General features: G+C 52.9%; 2 protein-coding genes and 1 non-coding gene across 6 annotated transcripts in view; 1 reads left to right on the top strand and 2 right to left on the bottom strand.

Annotated features, from left to right (window-relative positions):
* Positions 1-3,487, top strand: part of BBS1 (Bardet-Biedl syndrome 1) — a 19,149-nt gene extending 15,662 nt beyond the window's left edge. For both annotated transcript variants that reach the window (XM_066351633.1, XM_066351565.1), the window contains exons 15-17: positions 100-234; positions 656-742; positions 970-3,487. In XM_066351633.1, the coding sequence (XP_066207730.1) occupies positions 100-234; positions 656-742; positions 970-1,056 (309 nt within the window). In that variant the 3' untranslated portion in view covers positions 1,057-3,487. The remainder of the gene's footprint in view (positions 1-99; positions 235-655; positions 743-969) is intronic.
* ZDHHC24 (zinc finger DHHC-type containing 24) overlaps positions 1-14,304 on the bottom strand; it is a 22,977-nt gene extending 8,673 nt beyond the window's left edge. The window contains exons 1-4 of one of the 3 annotated variants that reach the window (XM_066356953.1): positions 13,927-14,304; positions 10,828-11,105; positions 7,662-7,772; positions 4,825-5,380 (exon numbers count right to left, since the gene is read on the bottom strand). In XM_066356953.1, coding sequence (XP_066213050.1) covers positions 5,121-5,380; positions 7,662-7,772; positions 10,828-11,105; positions 13,927-14,207 — 930 coding nt within the window. In that variant the 5' untranslated portion in view covers positions 14,208-14,304 and the 3' untranslated portion in view covers positions 4,825-5,120. Of the gene's footprint in view, positions 1-4,824; positions 5,381-7,164; positions 7,773-10,827; positions 11,106-13,926 lie in introns of those variants that run through there. The other 2 variants (XM_066357113.1, XM_066357033.1) reach the window with 2 other exon arrangements.
* On the bottom strand, positions 4,335-4,439 carry LOC136390325 (U6 spliceosomal RNA). The gene has a single exon (XR_010748732.1). It is a non-coding gene; the product is annotated as a U6 spliceosomal RNA (small nuclear RNA).

Here is a 14,304-nt window from a genome sequence, read left to right as displayed (position 1 = left end):
TCATTGATGAGGAGGCAGGCAGGGCCAGGGTATATCATACTCTGTGCCCAAGGCCACTAGGTCCTAAGGGCTTTCTCTACCACTCCACCCTCCCCATAGGTTCAGGGCCTGGGCCCCACCTTTAAGCTCACACTTCACCTGCAGAACACGTCCGCGGCCCGCCCCATCCTGGGGCTGCTGGTCTGCTTCCTGTACAACGAGGTGCTCTATGCCCTGCCTCGGGCCTTCTTCAAGGTATTTGACCTGCCTCCCTAGACCTGGAGTGGGAAAGGCGGGGTGGGGGCTGATTAAATGCCCACAGAGCCTCCGCCAGGTCAGAGGTGAGGGCTGGCAGGGGCCTGCAGCCAGATGTCAGGCTAGGACACAGCCAGGGCCTCTCGGGAGAGTGCCCGAGTCCTGCCTCAGGTGTCTTACTCCTCGCCTGCGGGAGGTCTCAGACACACGCAGCACGTGCTGGGAGAAAGGCCATGCCCACCCTCCTGTGCCCCTCCCAAAAGCCTGTGGGTGCTGGGGGGTCCCAGAGCCCACCCTGCTTCACAGCCACTCCTGCAGCAGCTACAGGGGCCTGTCTCTGCCTCCGGGAAATCTCCCACAGAGTGAAGGGTTTCCTCTGGCATGAGGGCTGATTTTCTTTCCTCTTTGTCTTCAAACTTAGGTCCCCTTATTGGTGCCAGGGCTCAGCTACCCCCTGGAGACCTTTGTGGAGAGTCTCAGTGACAAGGGCAGCTCAGACATGATCAAGGTAGGTGACGGTTGGTACTGCTTGGGGAGGACAGGGGGAGTGAGTGTGGGTAAGGCCCCTCCTGACTACCAGGTCAGGGGGGTACCTGCACAGCTCCCTACCCCTTCAGACAGAGCCCTGGTGGCCTGCTGTTAGGGCAGTGCAGACCACCAGGCCAGGCTTGACCTCTTCAGGGAGCAGGGGCTGCATGGGGCATATCCCGACTGCCATGGGCGCCTGCTCCGTAGGTGCTGGTGCTTCGAGAAGGCCAGAGTGCACCCCTGCTGAGTGCCCATATCAACATGCCTGTGAGCGAGGGACTGGTGACTGCCTGACACCGGGGCTGGTGTTGAAGCCCCTGTGGAGTCCGGACCAGGAAGATTCAGCCCCTCCCGCTGAGCTGTCCTTACGTGGACCAGCCCACTCCCTGCACAGCAGGGTACTGGGGTGACAGCTTCCCTCGCCCCTCCTAAGCTCCCCTTTCTCAGCACCCGACCACTGGGTGGCCTGTAGCCCTGGTCAGGGAGTACCTAGAAGGTGCAGCTCCTCTGCCCGGGAGGATGCAGGCAGTAGCCCCCTGGCTCCTGCTGCTCCTCCGCCGTCCACACTGGCCTCCAGAAACCACAGCCTGGTCTGGAGGAAGAGCCCTGAAGGAAGAGCCCTGAAGCGGTTGAGGTGGACGGAGGGGCGCAGGCCCAGCCTTCTCCGCTGCTCCCCTTAGGCACATCGTTCACGTTGCTGCTGGCCCAGGCCCGAGTTGGCGAGGACCTGGCCCAGGACAACCAGAGGCTTTTCTTGGAGACTGAGCCCCCCATGGCTCCCTGGAGATCCCAAGGGTTGGCTGCTGCCAGTTCAGCCTGAAGCAAACCCCATGCCCTGATCTCCCTGCATGAGCTGAGCAGAGGCCCAGAGAACAACTGCCACTTTTCTGAAGTCTTGGGCACAGACGAGGTCTCAGGCCTGTGATGTTCCGTGAAGGGGACATAGGGTGCCCATGCAGGAGCCAGCAGCCCCAGCCCCTGCCAGGCTCCTGAAGACCACACGGCCCCTGCTTCTGACCGGGATGCTCGGGCCCAGGACGAACACCCAGGAGAGGGAGGCTCAGCTGGACAGAGCGGAAAGGGCACTGGGGGACGGAGCAGGGGCATAGCCAGGGCCCTGGGGCGGTGGCACTGGAGGCAGAAGCCTAGAACTTCCAAGTGAGAGGCGCTTCTGTGCCCTGGAGCAAAGAGCAGTCATGTTAGTGTAAGTTTCACCTGGCAGAGGCCATATTGTGAGAATTAACCAGAAAGGTACAGACCAGAGGCTTGAGCGAGGTAGAAGACCAAACAAAGGCACATGTTTGGACCACGGGCCAGAGACCCACAGTCACAGCCCACATATCTTGGAGCCCTGGCCAGTCTGCCTGGCCCACCTCACAGCACCCTGGGGGTCACTATACCTTCCCCTCTCTGAGCAGACGCACCCTGGTGTGCGGCGACAACTCAGCTCGTGGGAAGTAACCGAGTCCCTGGGGACTTCCGTTTCCCCCTGTGTAAAATGCAGCAGTTTGACCAGGTTCAGCTCGAACATCCTCTGAGCTTAGCAGCCCCTCTAGAGGAAATGGAGTTGGCTCCAGAAAAGGGGACACTTGACAGGAATAACTGCAGAGCATCTACCCTTGACGTCAACGGCCCCAAGCTGTCACTGCCAGGCAACAGCCTCTGTACCCAAGACACAGTAAGGGGCTAGGCTGACACTGCCCACAGCCACCCTCTGTTCCCCTTAAAGGATGCATTCTGGGGACAGGCTAAGGGAAGCAAGGGGTCTAAACCAAAAAGCGCCCCTCCCCATCCTCTGCATGGCCAGGCCACGCGCGATGCAGACCGGGTGGGTCAGTGCAGTGAGATGTTTCCAGACCGAACCAACTGAGGCACCACTGGAACAAGCAGGAGGTTTAGCCTGGAAATGGAAAGACAGAGGGAGTGTCGCTGTCAGCCAGAGAGACTTCAACTTACCCTGACGAGCTTTCTGAGACAGCTTGTCAGAGAAGGAAGTGCCTCCAGTGAGCCCTTTGTCACTTGAGCTGTCACCGGAGCTGGGCTATTGCTGTGCAGGTTATGTTGAGCCAGGTGACCTTACAGTCCCTTTCACCCCCGGTCAAGTGATGAGCTGTGTGAACTCAGAACAAAAAAGTCTGCTCTGGGTTCTCTCCATAGCTGTTCATGATGATGGAAGCAGGGACGCTGCCCCTATGCCCAGCACCTAACATGCACATATAGTATGTGAGCCCAGTACTAGTACTAAGAAATGCACGGACTTTGGTGCATTGGACAGTGACGTAAGGCAATGGGAAGCAAGAAAGAGTGCACGGTACCTAGCGCCCTCACTAGTTAGGACTCCAGGGTACTGGTGTCTGAAAAACATATCTAAAAACGTACCTACTTAGTACTATGGAATTAGACACTTTAGAAGAAGAAAGAGCCTGTCCTCATTCCCCAGTATTGCTCTCCTGCTACATTTTCAGTTATCTCAGCTATTTATAGTATTTTTGTAATATGCTTAAACTAGGCTTGTTTAATTTATCAACTAGTGACATGATCTGTCGGCCGCCTGTCATACCCGACAGACAAGGCTTCAGCTCTTCTGTGACAGCACCTGCCCCCTCCTTTGCTCTCCAGCTTTTAGGTAAATCGATATTCACTTTTTGGATTACAGTTTATATTAGTGTGAAAGTTATTCACTGTGAGCCAAAAATTGGGCTATCATTAAATTACTTTTGGGGTACTTCTTTTTCATGGATTTCATAATTACCATTTTTTTCATTTGCTTAGTTTTCTATGTGAATCAGTTGCTAATTCTTCCCTCACTTGGTCTGAGCCCTTCTTCTGCACATGGGCCTCCATCCCTTGAGGTGGGGTGGGGTGGGGGGTGTTGAGCTGCTGAGCCCTCCTGGGATTCCTGCTGCCGTGGGCTGGGCAGGACCCCGGCTCCTGGGCCCTTGTCTGCCTCCCCCATCGTTCTGTTAGCCCTCATTTGAAAATGCATGTCCACAGGTGCCTTCTTTAAAAAGTCACTAGAGTTAACATTTTATAAAGCAGTTTGTCTGAAATTTTCTTTATGCTATTCATACATGTGATAGTTTGGGCCATAAAATTTGAAGGTAAAAATCATTTTCCTGAGAGAAAAATCATTTTTAAGCAGTGCTCCCTTGTATTTTTATATTGGCAAGGCTGTTGAGAAGTCCCGTGCTGTAGAAGACCTCACTGTGTTATCTGTGTGTGGGTGGAGACGGCCGGCCTTCCGTTCTGGCACATTTCCTCCCGTTTTCTCTGGGCTCCTGGGTAAGCCCAGCATCTGGAAACCCTCCAGCTTTCTTCGTTCTTCTCTCCTACTGTTTTTTTGAGAAATTTTTTTAATTTTTCAGATCTTCTCTGAAATTATTTTTATCTTTTTATTTTTTATTTATTTATTTATTTGAGAGAGAGAGAGAGAGAGAAAGGGGGGAGGAGCAGGAAGCATCAACTCCCATATGTGCCTTGACCAGGCAAGCCTGGGGTTTTGAACCGGCGACCTCAGCATTCCAGGTTGACACTTTATCCACTGCGTCATCACAGGTCAGGCTTATTTTTATTTTTTTATGGAATGTTTCACGAATTTGCGTGTCATCCTTGTACAGGGGCCACACTAATTAATCTCTATTATTCCAGTTTTGTACATGTGCTGCTGAAGCAAGCACTCTGAAATTGTTTTAAAAATACTATTATTTTAGCCTGACCAGGCGGTGGCGCAGTGGGTAGAGCGTCGGACTGGGATGCGGAAGTACCCAGGTTTGAGACCCCGAGGTCGCCAGCTTGAGTGTGGGCTCATCTGGTGTGAGCAAAAAGCTCACCAGCTTGGACCCAAGGTCGCTGACTAGAGCAAGGGGTTAGTCTGCTGAAGGCGCACGGTCAAGGCACATATGAGAAAGCAATGAACAACTAAGGTGTTGCAACGAAAAACTGATGATTGATGCTTCTCATCTCTTTCCGTTCCTGTCTGTCCGTCCCTGGCTATTCCTCTCTCTGACTCTTGCTCTGTCTCTAAAATAAATAAAAATTAAAAAAAAATACTATTATTTTAATTCTCAACTCACTTTGTTCTCTGTTCAATCTTTAATTATGGTGTCTTTTCAATGACATAGTTGAGCTTAACAATACCATCAATCAGCTAGATATAACTGACATCTGTAGACTATTTCAGCAAGGGCAGGATACACTTTTTTTCTGAAGCTCACATGGTACATTTACCAAGATAGACCACATTCTGAGCCATAGGAAACACCTTAATAAACTTAATCAAATAGAAATCATACAGGCCCTGGCTGGTTGGCTCAGTGGTAGAGCGTTGGCCCAGCATGTGGATGTCCCAGGTTCAATTCCTAGCCAGGGGACATAGGAGAAGCAATCATCTGCTTCTCCACCCCTATCCCTCCCATCCTCTCTCTTCCTCTTCTGCAGCCATGGCTCTGTTGGAGCAAGTTGGCTGTGGGTGCTGAGGATGGCTCCATGGCTTCCGCCTGAGGTGCTAAGAAGAGCTTGGCTGCTGAGCAACAGAGCAACACCCTAGATGGGCAGAGCATTTGTCCCCTGGTGGGCTTGCTGGGTGAAACCGGTTGGGTACACGCAGGAGTCTCTCTCACTTGGAAAAAGAAGGAAAAAAATTAGAAATCATACAGTGTCTGCTGTCAGTTCAAAATGGAATTAACTGGGGCCCTGGCCGGTTGGCTCGGCGGTAGAGCGTCGGCCTGGCGTGCGGAAGTCCTGGGTTCGATTCCCGGCCAGGGCACACAGGAGAAGCGCCCATCTGCTTCTCCACCCCTCCCCCTCTCCTTCCTCTCTGTCTCTCTCTTCCCCTCCCGCAGCCAAGGCTCCATTGGAGCAAAAGATGGCCCGGGCGCTGGGGATGGCTCCTTGGCCTCTGCCCCAGGCGCTAGAGTGGCTCTGGTTGCGACAGAGCGACGCCCCGGATGGGCAGAGCATCGCCCCCTGGTGGGTGTGCCGGGTGGATCCCAGTAGGGCGCATGCAGGAGTCTGTCTGACTGCCTCCCCGTTTCCAGCTTCAGAAAAATATAAAAAATACAAAAAAAAAAAAAAAAAAAGGAATTAACTGGAAAATTCAATTTCACGTAAATGTTGATTTTCCCCAAATTGATCTATAGATCCAGTGGGTTCCTTCATAATCTCAAAGGGTTTTTTACTGGTGGAACTTGACAAGCTGATTCTAAAATCTATATAGAAACGTAAGGACCAATAATAGATCTTAAGGGATCATACACAGGGCTAGATATAGTGACCAGTGGGACAATATAGAAAAATAAACTGGTATACTCAAAGGGTCACTACACAGCAAGGAAAAGGAATGCCTACAGTAGCTGCACACATTAATTTGGACAAATCTCAAAAACTTAATAGTGAGTGAAAAACCAAGTCACAAAAGAAGCACAGTATGGTTCCATTTATATCAAATTCAAAAGCATGCAAAACCAGTACAAACGTAATAAAATTACAAAGCCAAGCCAGGGATGATTAAGACAGCAGTGTGTCCTACCAGAGAGGGGCACAACAGTGACAGCACAGTCGGGGTGGGAGGGTGCTGCTTCTATTTATTTATTTATTTATTTATTTATTTAGTATTTTTCTGAAGCTGGAAACGGGGATAGACAGAGACTCCCGCATGCGCCTGACCGGGATCCACCCAGCACACCCACCAGGGGGCGATGCTCTGCCCCTCCGGGGCGTCGCTCTGTCGCGACCAGAGCCACTCTAGCGCCTGGGGCAGAGGCCAAGGAGCCATCCCCAGCGCCCGGGCCATCTTTGCTCCAATGGAGCCTCGCTGCAGGAGGGGAAGAGAGAGACAGAGAGGAAGGAAAGGGGGAGGGGTGGAGAAGCAGATGGGCGCTTCTCCTGTGTGCCCTGGCCAGGAATCAAACCCGGGACTTCTGCACGCCAGGCCGATGCTCTACCACTGAGCCAACCGGCCAGGGCGCTTCTCTTTATTTTAAAATATTTTCTTACATCTCAGTTTTAATTAAAAAACAACAAGAAAAGATATTTTGGAGGAGGGGTAAAGCAAAGGAGGAAATCGGCAGTCTGCCAATGCTTATGTACAGCATAGTGCCAGGCACACCACGTTCCTAACACAGATAAAAAATAGCAATGGAGCATGCCCTTTGGAAAAACAAAAGTCCTAGCAGCTCAAACCTTGGTGGGCACGGGCAGGGTGTGCCAGAAGGGTGGGATTCTTTGAGGGTTCTTGACTGAAGCCTACCATGTCACTAGAGGATGCTCCCACCCAAGCACATCTGTAGACTTTCACTTAGCCCCATTTCACAGCCTCAGCCATTCTGTGGTCCCCAGATGTGACAATCAGAGAAACCAGAAACAGCAGCTGGGCAACAGTGAGGGACCAGAAACCCACAAGGATGGAGGGAATCCAAGAACCAAGTGGGCACTTTATTAACCTGGCAAAGGGGCAGCGAGGCTGGCTGAGCAGCCCTTGTCAAAACCTCGAGTGCACCAGGGGGTCACTGAAAGAGGCAGAATCGCAGGGCCACGCCCTGGATACTAGGAGTCCAAGCTGGGCAGGGGCAAGGCCAAGGATGGGGCTGGAGCTGCTGAAAGCAGGCGTTAAATACCAACCTGCCTCCCATCCTGAGGCTGGGGTTGGGCCTGAGATAAGCAATGAGCCCCCTCTCCTGCTCCTCCCTCCCTGCACCGCTCTGGCTCTCCCTGGAGTCAGGAGGTCATATGTCCCACACCAGCTGTGGTCTGGAAGGTGATCCCGTCCCCGGGCAGGGGCGAGGTCAGGAAGGGCCAGAGCCAGACGAGGATCCAGCGGGGCCCCAGGGCTGCCTGCAGGTTGTGGCAGAGGCCGAGGTCATAAGTATGCTGGCCCCGCGCCCACTCCCATGTGGTCTGACCTCGGAGCAGCAGCGTCCCGTGGAAGAGCAGCCCGGCCCCGCACAACAGCGCGCCCGCCACGCACGTGTCGGTCACGAAGGCCAGCGCGAACTGGGCCAGAGACACTCTGCCTGTGAGGAGAGAGCAAAGAGTCAGGGGCAGCAGAAGGCCCAGTCCGTAGAGCCCGGCTCCCGCCCTCCTTCCATCCCAACTATCCACCATGAAGCAGAGCTCTCCCTCTCCCGTCCCCCCAGCAAACACTAAGGCCCTGCTCCTGGCCTGCCCCTGCTGAGTGATGGGGACACACCAGTGAACTAGGCAGACACAGTCCCCTGGCTCACACATGCCTTTCCTTCATGTATCACAAACTTGTGAGCATCTCTGGTGCCACTAGGCACCGCAAACTTCAGAACGAATGGTAGATGGCAGCACCTCTGACCTCGGGGAGCTCACAGACATGCAAGAGGTCCCTTCTCAGTGACTCACAGCTCTGCCGTGTGTTACCATGAAAAAGCAGAGCACTGTATACCATCCTGGCCCACAGGAAGTGATTAAGTATCTGTTTTACTGAGAACTACAAGATGCCATGATACATTATGCTGAAAGAAGCCAGACACAAAAGGTTACATATGGTAGAATGCCATTTATATGAACTATCCCAAATGGGCAAATCCATAGAGAGAATGATCCAGTGGTTGACAGGGGCTGGGGGGACTTGGGAGGAATGGGGGAGTGACTGCTTAATGGGTACCTATGGGCTTCTTCGTGGGGTGATTAAAACATTCTGGAATTAGTGGTGATGGTTGTGCAATATTGTGAATGTACTAAATGCCACTGAACTGTGCATCTGGAAAGGGCTAAAATGATTAAGTTCATATTATGTGGATTTTACTTCAATAAAGAACCTGTGCGGGGAGATGCCGTGCAAACTCACTAAGAGGCTAAGGGAAATAGACGTCATCTGGCACTCTGACGAAGCGACATTCTAGGTGGTGCCTGAAGGTTAAGGAAGTATTTGCTCGGTGAAGAGGAAGAAAACATTCTGCTTGAAGGTTCTAAGGCAGGAATGGAGAGCTGCCTGCGTGACAGGTGAGTGGATGGTTCTGGAAGCTCAGGCTGGACAGATGGGTGGGTAGTTGGTACACAGGCAGTTTGGAGTCAACCCCCACCTCCACCCCTACCCCAGGTATGTAGAGAGAGATGAGAATGGGGCTTCAAAAGGAGACTCTTAGGAACCAGATAAAGAAGAGAAAGGGAAGTCGGAAAGGAAGGAGGAAACCCAAAGTACAGGCTGTCGGTGACACCAGGGTTGCGAGCCCTTCAAGGAAGCTAGAGGTCAGCAGTTTTGAGGCTGAAAGGTCTCGTGCATGAAGCAAGAAAATTCAAAAGGTTTTGTGGAGACAGAGCCCCGGGGACTGTGGCAGTCTCAGAGGAGTGGTGCAGGCCGAAGCTGGTTTGGAACAGGCGGAGGAATGGGTGAGAGTCCATGAGCAGAGGCGGCCAGCAGGGGGAGCCTGGGGTGACAGGAGGGACGGCTAGCCCACAGTGTGAGGCCTCTGAGAAGCTGGGGACAGTCAGCCTGGCTTAGAGGTCTGTGGACAGGACCATTCTGAAGGTACCAGCTGATGTCTCATCTCTGTGATGCACTGTCAGGAAATGGGGACTGAGAAGACAGGAGAGTGGGAAGGTTTGGACTGCAGTCATCAAGGGAAGCAAGCTTACAAGAAACTAGGACCGCCAGGCACAGTGGAGGGCCTGCTGAGGTCCATGGCCATGAACAGAGCACGTCCCAACCTGCCATGAAGTACCACGCATCTCTGGCAGTGCCTGGCAGCCAGGGGCCAACACAGGGAAGCCACAGGAAAGGAAGACGGAGCAAAGAGGTTTGAGATGTTGGCAGGAGAATGGTGGGAATGAGGGCTCCAAACTGGACATGGGGGCGGGGAAGGGACTGATGGACAGAAAGGTGAGGGCCAGAAGCGAACAGAGCGGGTACTGTGCAGTCAAAGAGAGAGATGAAGAGAAGAAGAAGGGGGAGGAGCAGAGAGGGGCGACTGATGGTGACTGGGAAGTTAACACACTTTGTATTCTGACAAGGTCTGGGGAGCGGACATGGGAGTAGGGGAAGGAAGTAAAGTGGAGAAGAAGGTGAAGAAGCTGAGTGAGCGGGGCACTGAATCGGTTGTTTGCCCCGACTTCAGACACCATGATTTCAACAGGGCCCAGGGCTGAGAGAGACTGGGTCCTGGAGCCCAAGTCTTCAGGGACTGACGGCGGTGAATGAGAGGCCATGGATGACCACAGGGAGGTGGGTGTCGCAGGTGCCGCTGGAGGGCTTGAGGCTCAGTGGACTCAGGGGATCATCAAGGAGGGCTGCTCAGGAAGCCAGTGTGGGCGAAGATGACACTGACAACCACACTGGGTCTCCTGAGGCCTCTCCCCAGGTTGCAGAGAGGGGGACCTTGGGACAGAGCTGAGTTTGGATACAATGGAAAGACACAACTACTCAGAATGGTCAGGGAGTTTAGCAAGTGCAGGACAAGGTCACAGAAGGGACTGTGGGTAGAGAGGTCAGGAGGAAAGAGTCCGGGGAAAGAAAGTCCAGAGCATTTTGTGGGTGATAAAGAGTATAAAAGATCAGCGGGGCTTTAATCTTGGGTGGCGGGAAAGAGGAATAAATGCATCCTCCCAAACCTGGCTCAATCAGCCTCCCGGTCCAACTCTCCTCCAACTTTCCCCAGCCTATCACTTCCGCTAGCTCCCCACTGCCCAGTCACGTAACGGACATCTCATGCCAGCATTCAAGGCCTCCACCACCCAGTCCTAACCTAATGTGCTAGCCTTAATTCTCACAATTCCCATCAAATTTCCTTCACTGCTCCCTGCCCAACAACCAAGCCCTCGCTCAGAACATCCTCATTAGAATACTCCCCCAGTGACCTTCCACTTGTCTCTCCTCTGCCACCTCCTAACCCTCCCCCGATTCTCCCAGGCAGACTGCCATACCTGTGCTCAGGCACTGTACTTTACCATACTGCATACCCAGTTGAATACCAGGTTGTTCCTCACCCCCCACAAATGACACCGGGACTAGGTCCCCACGATACTGCCAAGAGTCCCTTCTCCCACCAGAATGTCCCACTGCGAGGGCTTCCGCCTCTCTGGGGAGGCCTCGCAGGCTCCCACCTGTAAGCAGCATGAGCCAGGGCAGCAGGAGGAGAGCTGCGGAGTGGAGGGGAGTGTGGGCTTGCAGGAGAGCGGCCACGGCAGGGCCCAGCAGCACAGAGACATGGAGCAGGACGCCTGCAGCATGGAGCAGCAGGCACAGGAAGGGACGGTAGTTGTGAAAGCCCACGCAGCGGCCCAACAGGCGGCAGTGGTGGTCCCGACGCAGGATGCAGATGCGGCAGGCAGAGCAGTGCCCGCTGCGTGGTGGCACCTGGCTCTGGCACTGGTAGCAGTAACTGCAAAGAAGGAACCGCAGGATCAGCTCCCCCAGCAGCCCTGTCTCAAGCCCGTGAGCCCATCCTGGGGAAGCAGAGGCTGCCTTCACTAAGCCTCCAGTTCTTCATAGGGAAATGCAGCTGAACACCACTTCCCAGGCCCTGACTGTTCTAGCACTGTAGGTCTGAGATCACTTCCAGCTCTGACTGAGGTCACTTCCAGCTCTGATCCTTATTGCTGAGGCCTTTCTCTGGCACCTAACATCCAGGACCAAATTTCTCACTTCCTCCACAGTGACCACTTGTCCAATTCACCATGAACTATCCCCTGGATTACAGCAACAATCTCTTGACTGGTTTTCCTGATTTTACCTTTGTTCCTTCCTAGTGTAGTCTCACCCCAGTGGCTAGACCAGGGGTCGGGAACTATGGCTCATGAGTCAGATGTGGCTCTTTTGATGGCTGCATCTGGCTCACAGACAAATCTTTTTTTTTTAATACAAACACTTTAATTTTGCACAGTTTAGCCCCCACCCCACTATGTAGCATACACTATTTATAACTATATTTAGTATCTTTTTTTTTTTTTTTTACAGAGACAGAGAGTCAGAGAGAGGAATAGACAGAGACAGACAGACAGGAACAGAGAGATGAGAAGCATCGATCATTAGTTTTTGTTGCACATTGAGACACCTTAGTTGTTCATTGATTGCTTTCTCATATGTGCCTTGACTGCGGGGGGGCCTTCAGCAGACTGAGTAACCCCTTGCTTGAGCCAGCGACCTTGGGTCCAAGCTGGTGAGCTTTTGCTCAAACCAGATGAGCCCGCGCTCAAGCTGGCGACCTCGGGGTCTCGAACCTGGGTCCTTGGCATCCCAGTTCGACGCTCTATCCACTGCGCCACCGCCTGGTCAGGTGACAAATCTTTAATAAAAAAAATAATAATGTTAAAAATATAAAACATTCTCATGTATTACAATCCATTCATTTCCTACCGCTCATGTTCACGGTTGTGGGTGGCTGAAGCCCATCACAGCTGTCGTCCGGGACAACACCAAATTTTGATTGGATAATGCCTAACGTACACAGGCTGTTGTATAGCTCTCACAAAATTACTTGTTTTTTTTTATTTATTTTTTACAGAGACAGAGGGTGAGTCAGAGAGAGGGATAGACAGGGACAGACAGACAGGAATGGAGAGAGATGAGAAGCATCAATCATTAGTTTTTCATTGTGCGTTGCAACACCTTAGTTGTTCATTGATTGCTTTCTCATATGTGCCTTGACCATGGGCCTTCAGCAGATCGAGTAACCCCTTGCTGGAGCCAGCGACCTTGGGTTCAAGTTGGTGGGATTTTGCTCAAACCAGATGAGCCCGCGCTCAAGCTGGCGACCTCAGGGCCTCAAACCTGGGTCCTCTGCATCCTAGTCCGACGATCTATCCACTGCGCCACCGCCTGGTCAGGCCACAAAATTACATTTTAAAATATGTGGCGTTTATGGCTATCTCAGCCAAAATGGTTCCCAACCCCTGGGCTAGACTGATCCTTAAAAATCTAAGTCATGTCTGCCCTGGCTCAGTTGATAGTATGCTGACCCAAGCACAAAAGTTGCCAGTTCGATGCCTGGTCAGCACATATAGGAACAGATCGATGTTCCTGTTTCTCTCTCTCTCTTTCCTCCCTCTTTAAAATTAATATTTTTTTAAAAAGTTTTTAAAAATCTAAGTCATGTCCCTCCTGTGCTCAAAACCCGCCAATGAAGCCATGGCCGGTTTGCTCAGTGGTAGAGCGTCGGCCTGGCGTGCAGGAGCCCCGGGTTCGATTCCCGGCCAGGGCACACAGGAGAAGCGCCCATCTGCTTCTCCACCCCTCCCCCTCTCCTTCCTCTCTGTCTCTCTCTTCCCCTCCCGCAGCCAAGGCTCCATTGGAGCAAAAGTTGGCCCGGGTGCTGAGGATGGCTCTGTGGCCTCTGCCTCAGGCGCTAGAATGGCTCTGGTTGCAACAGAGTGACGCCCCAGATGGGCAGAGCATCGCCCCCTGGTGGGCATGCCGGGTGGATCCCGGTCAGGGCGCATGCAGGAGTCTGTCTGACTGCCTCCCGGTTCCAAAATACAAAAAAAACCCAAAAACAAACAAATAAACAAACAAAAAACAAAAGAAAAAACCCGCCAATGGGCCTCCATCTCACTTCTGGTAAAAAGCAAAGCCTACAATGTCCTACTAGGTCTTTACATGTCTAACTTCTCTCCTCCCTGCTTCTCACTCCATGTTAGCCACACTGGTTTTCTTGCTGTTTCAAGAACATGCTAAGCACATAACTGCCTTGGAGCCTTTATGTTGTCTGTTCCCTCTGCCTGGAACACTCTTCCCCCAGATTCCCACATAGCTAACTCCTGTACCTTCTTCAAGCCTTTGCTTAAACGCCACCTTCTCAATGAGGCCTACCTTGACCCCCCCCCCCATTTAAAACTGCAACTTGCACCCCTCCTACCCTGCTCTACTTTTTATTTCCATATCATTCTATATAATTTGCTTATTTATTATGTCTGTAGTTCATCATCTGCCCCTTCTCCCACTGAAATCAGCTCCAGGAGGTCAGGAACCTGTTTTACTGTACCGCCAGGGCCTGGAACTCTACTTCGCACATACTAGGTGCTCAGTAAGCATTTACGAGTGAATGAATGAAACTCCTTCTGGCTCTCCCAACCGAGGTTTTAAAGGGGTTCTCTGGCTCTAACAAGCACATCCTATAGTAATCCAGTTCTAACATCTTCTGGTCCTAGGGTACCTCCCCCTGTCCAAGGCTCCCGCTTCCCAGCCGGATCCCGCGCCCCACTCACGCCCAGCCCTGGCCCAGACCGCGGCCGGCCAGCATCACGCCCCGGATGCTGGGATCTGAGCGCAGGAAAAGCCCCACGTTGCCCAGCAGGTTAAGTAGCTGGAAGGCGGCCAGCGCCAGCTGTAAGGCCCGGGCCAAGGGTCCTAGCGGGGGTGGCCCGGGACCCAGCACCAGCACGTAGGCCAGCTCCAGACCCACCGCCGCGGCCCAAAGCGCGGTGAGCAGGAGGGGCAACCGCGCGGGCACCCCCTCCTTGCTCCCCACAGCCCAGGGCTGCCCCATGGCCTGGACCCACCCGCTGTCGGATCCCTAGTAACCCACCGCTTCCGTATTGGGGCGGGATAGTGTCAGACGGACGTCTACCACGACCAATGGAAAC

The sequence above is a fragment of the Saccopteryx leptura genome, chromosome 1 (assembly GCF_036850995.1).
Source record: "Saccopteryx leptura isolate mSacLep1 chromosome 1, mSacLep1_pri_phased_curated, whole genome shotgun sequence".
In the NCBI taxonomy this organism is placed as follows: Eukaryota; Metazoa; Chordata; class Mammalia; order Chiroptera; family Emballonuridae; genus Saccopteryx; species Saccopteryx leptura.
This window is presented reverse-complemented; position numbering and strand designations above follow the sequence as displayed.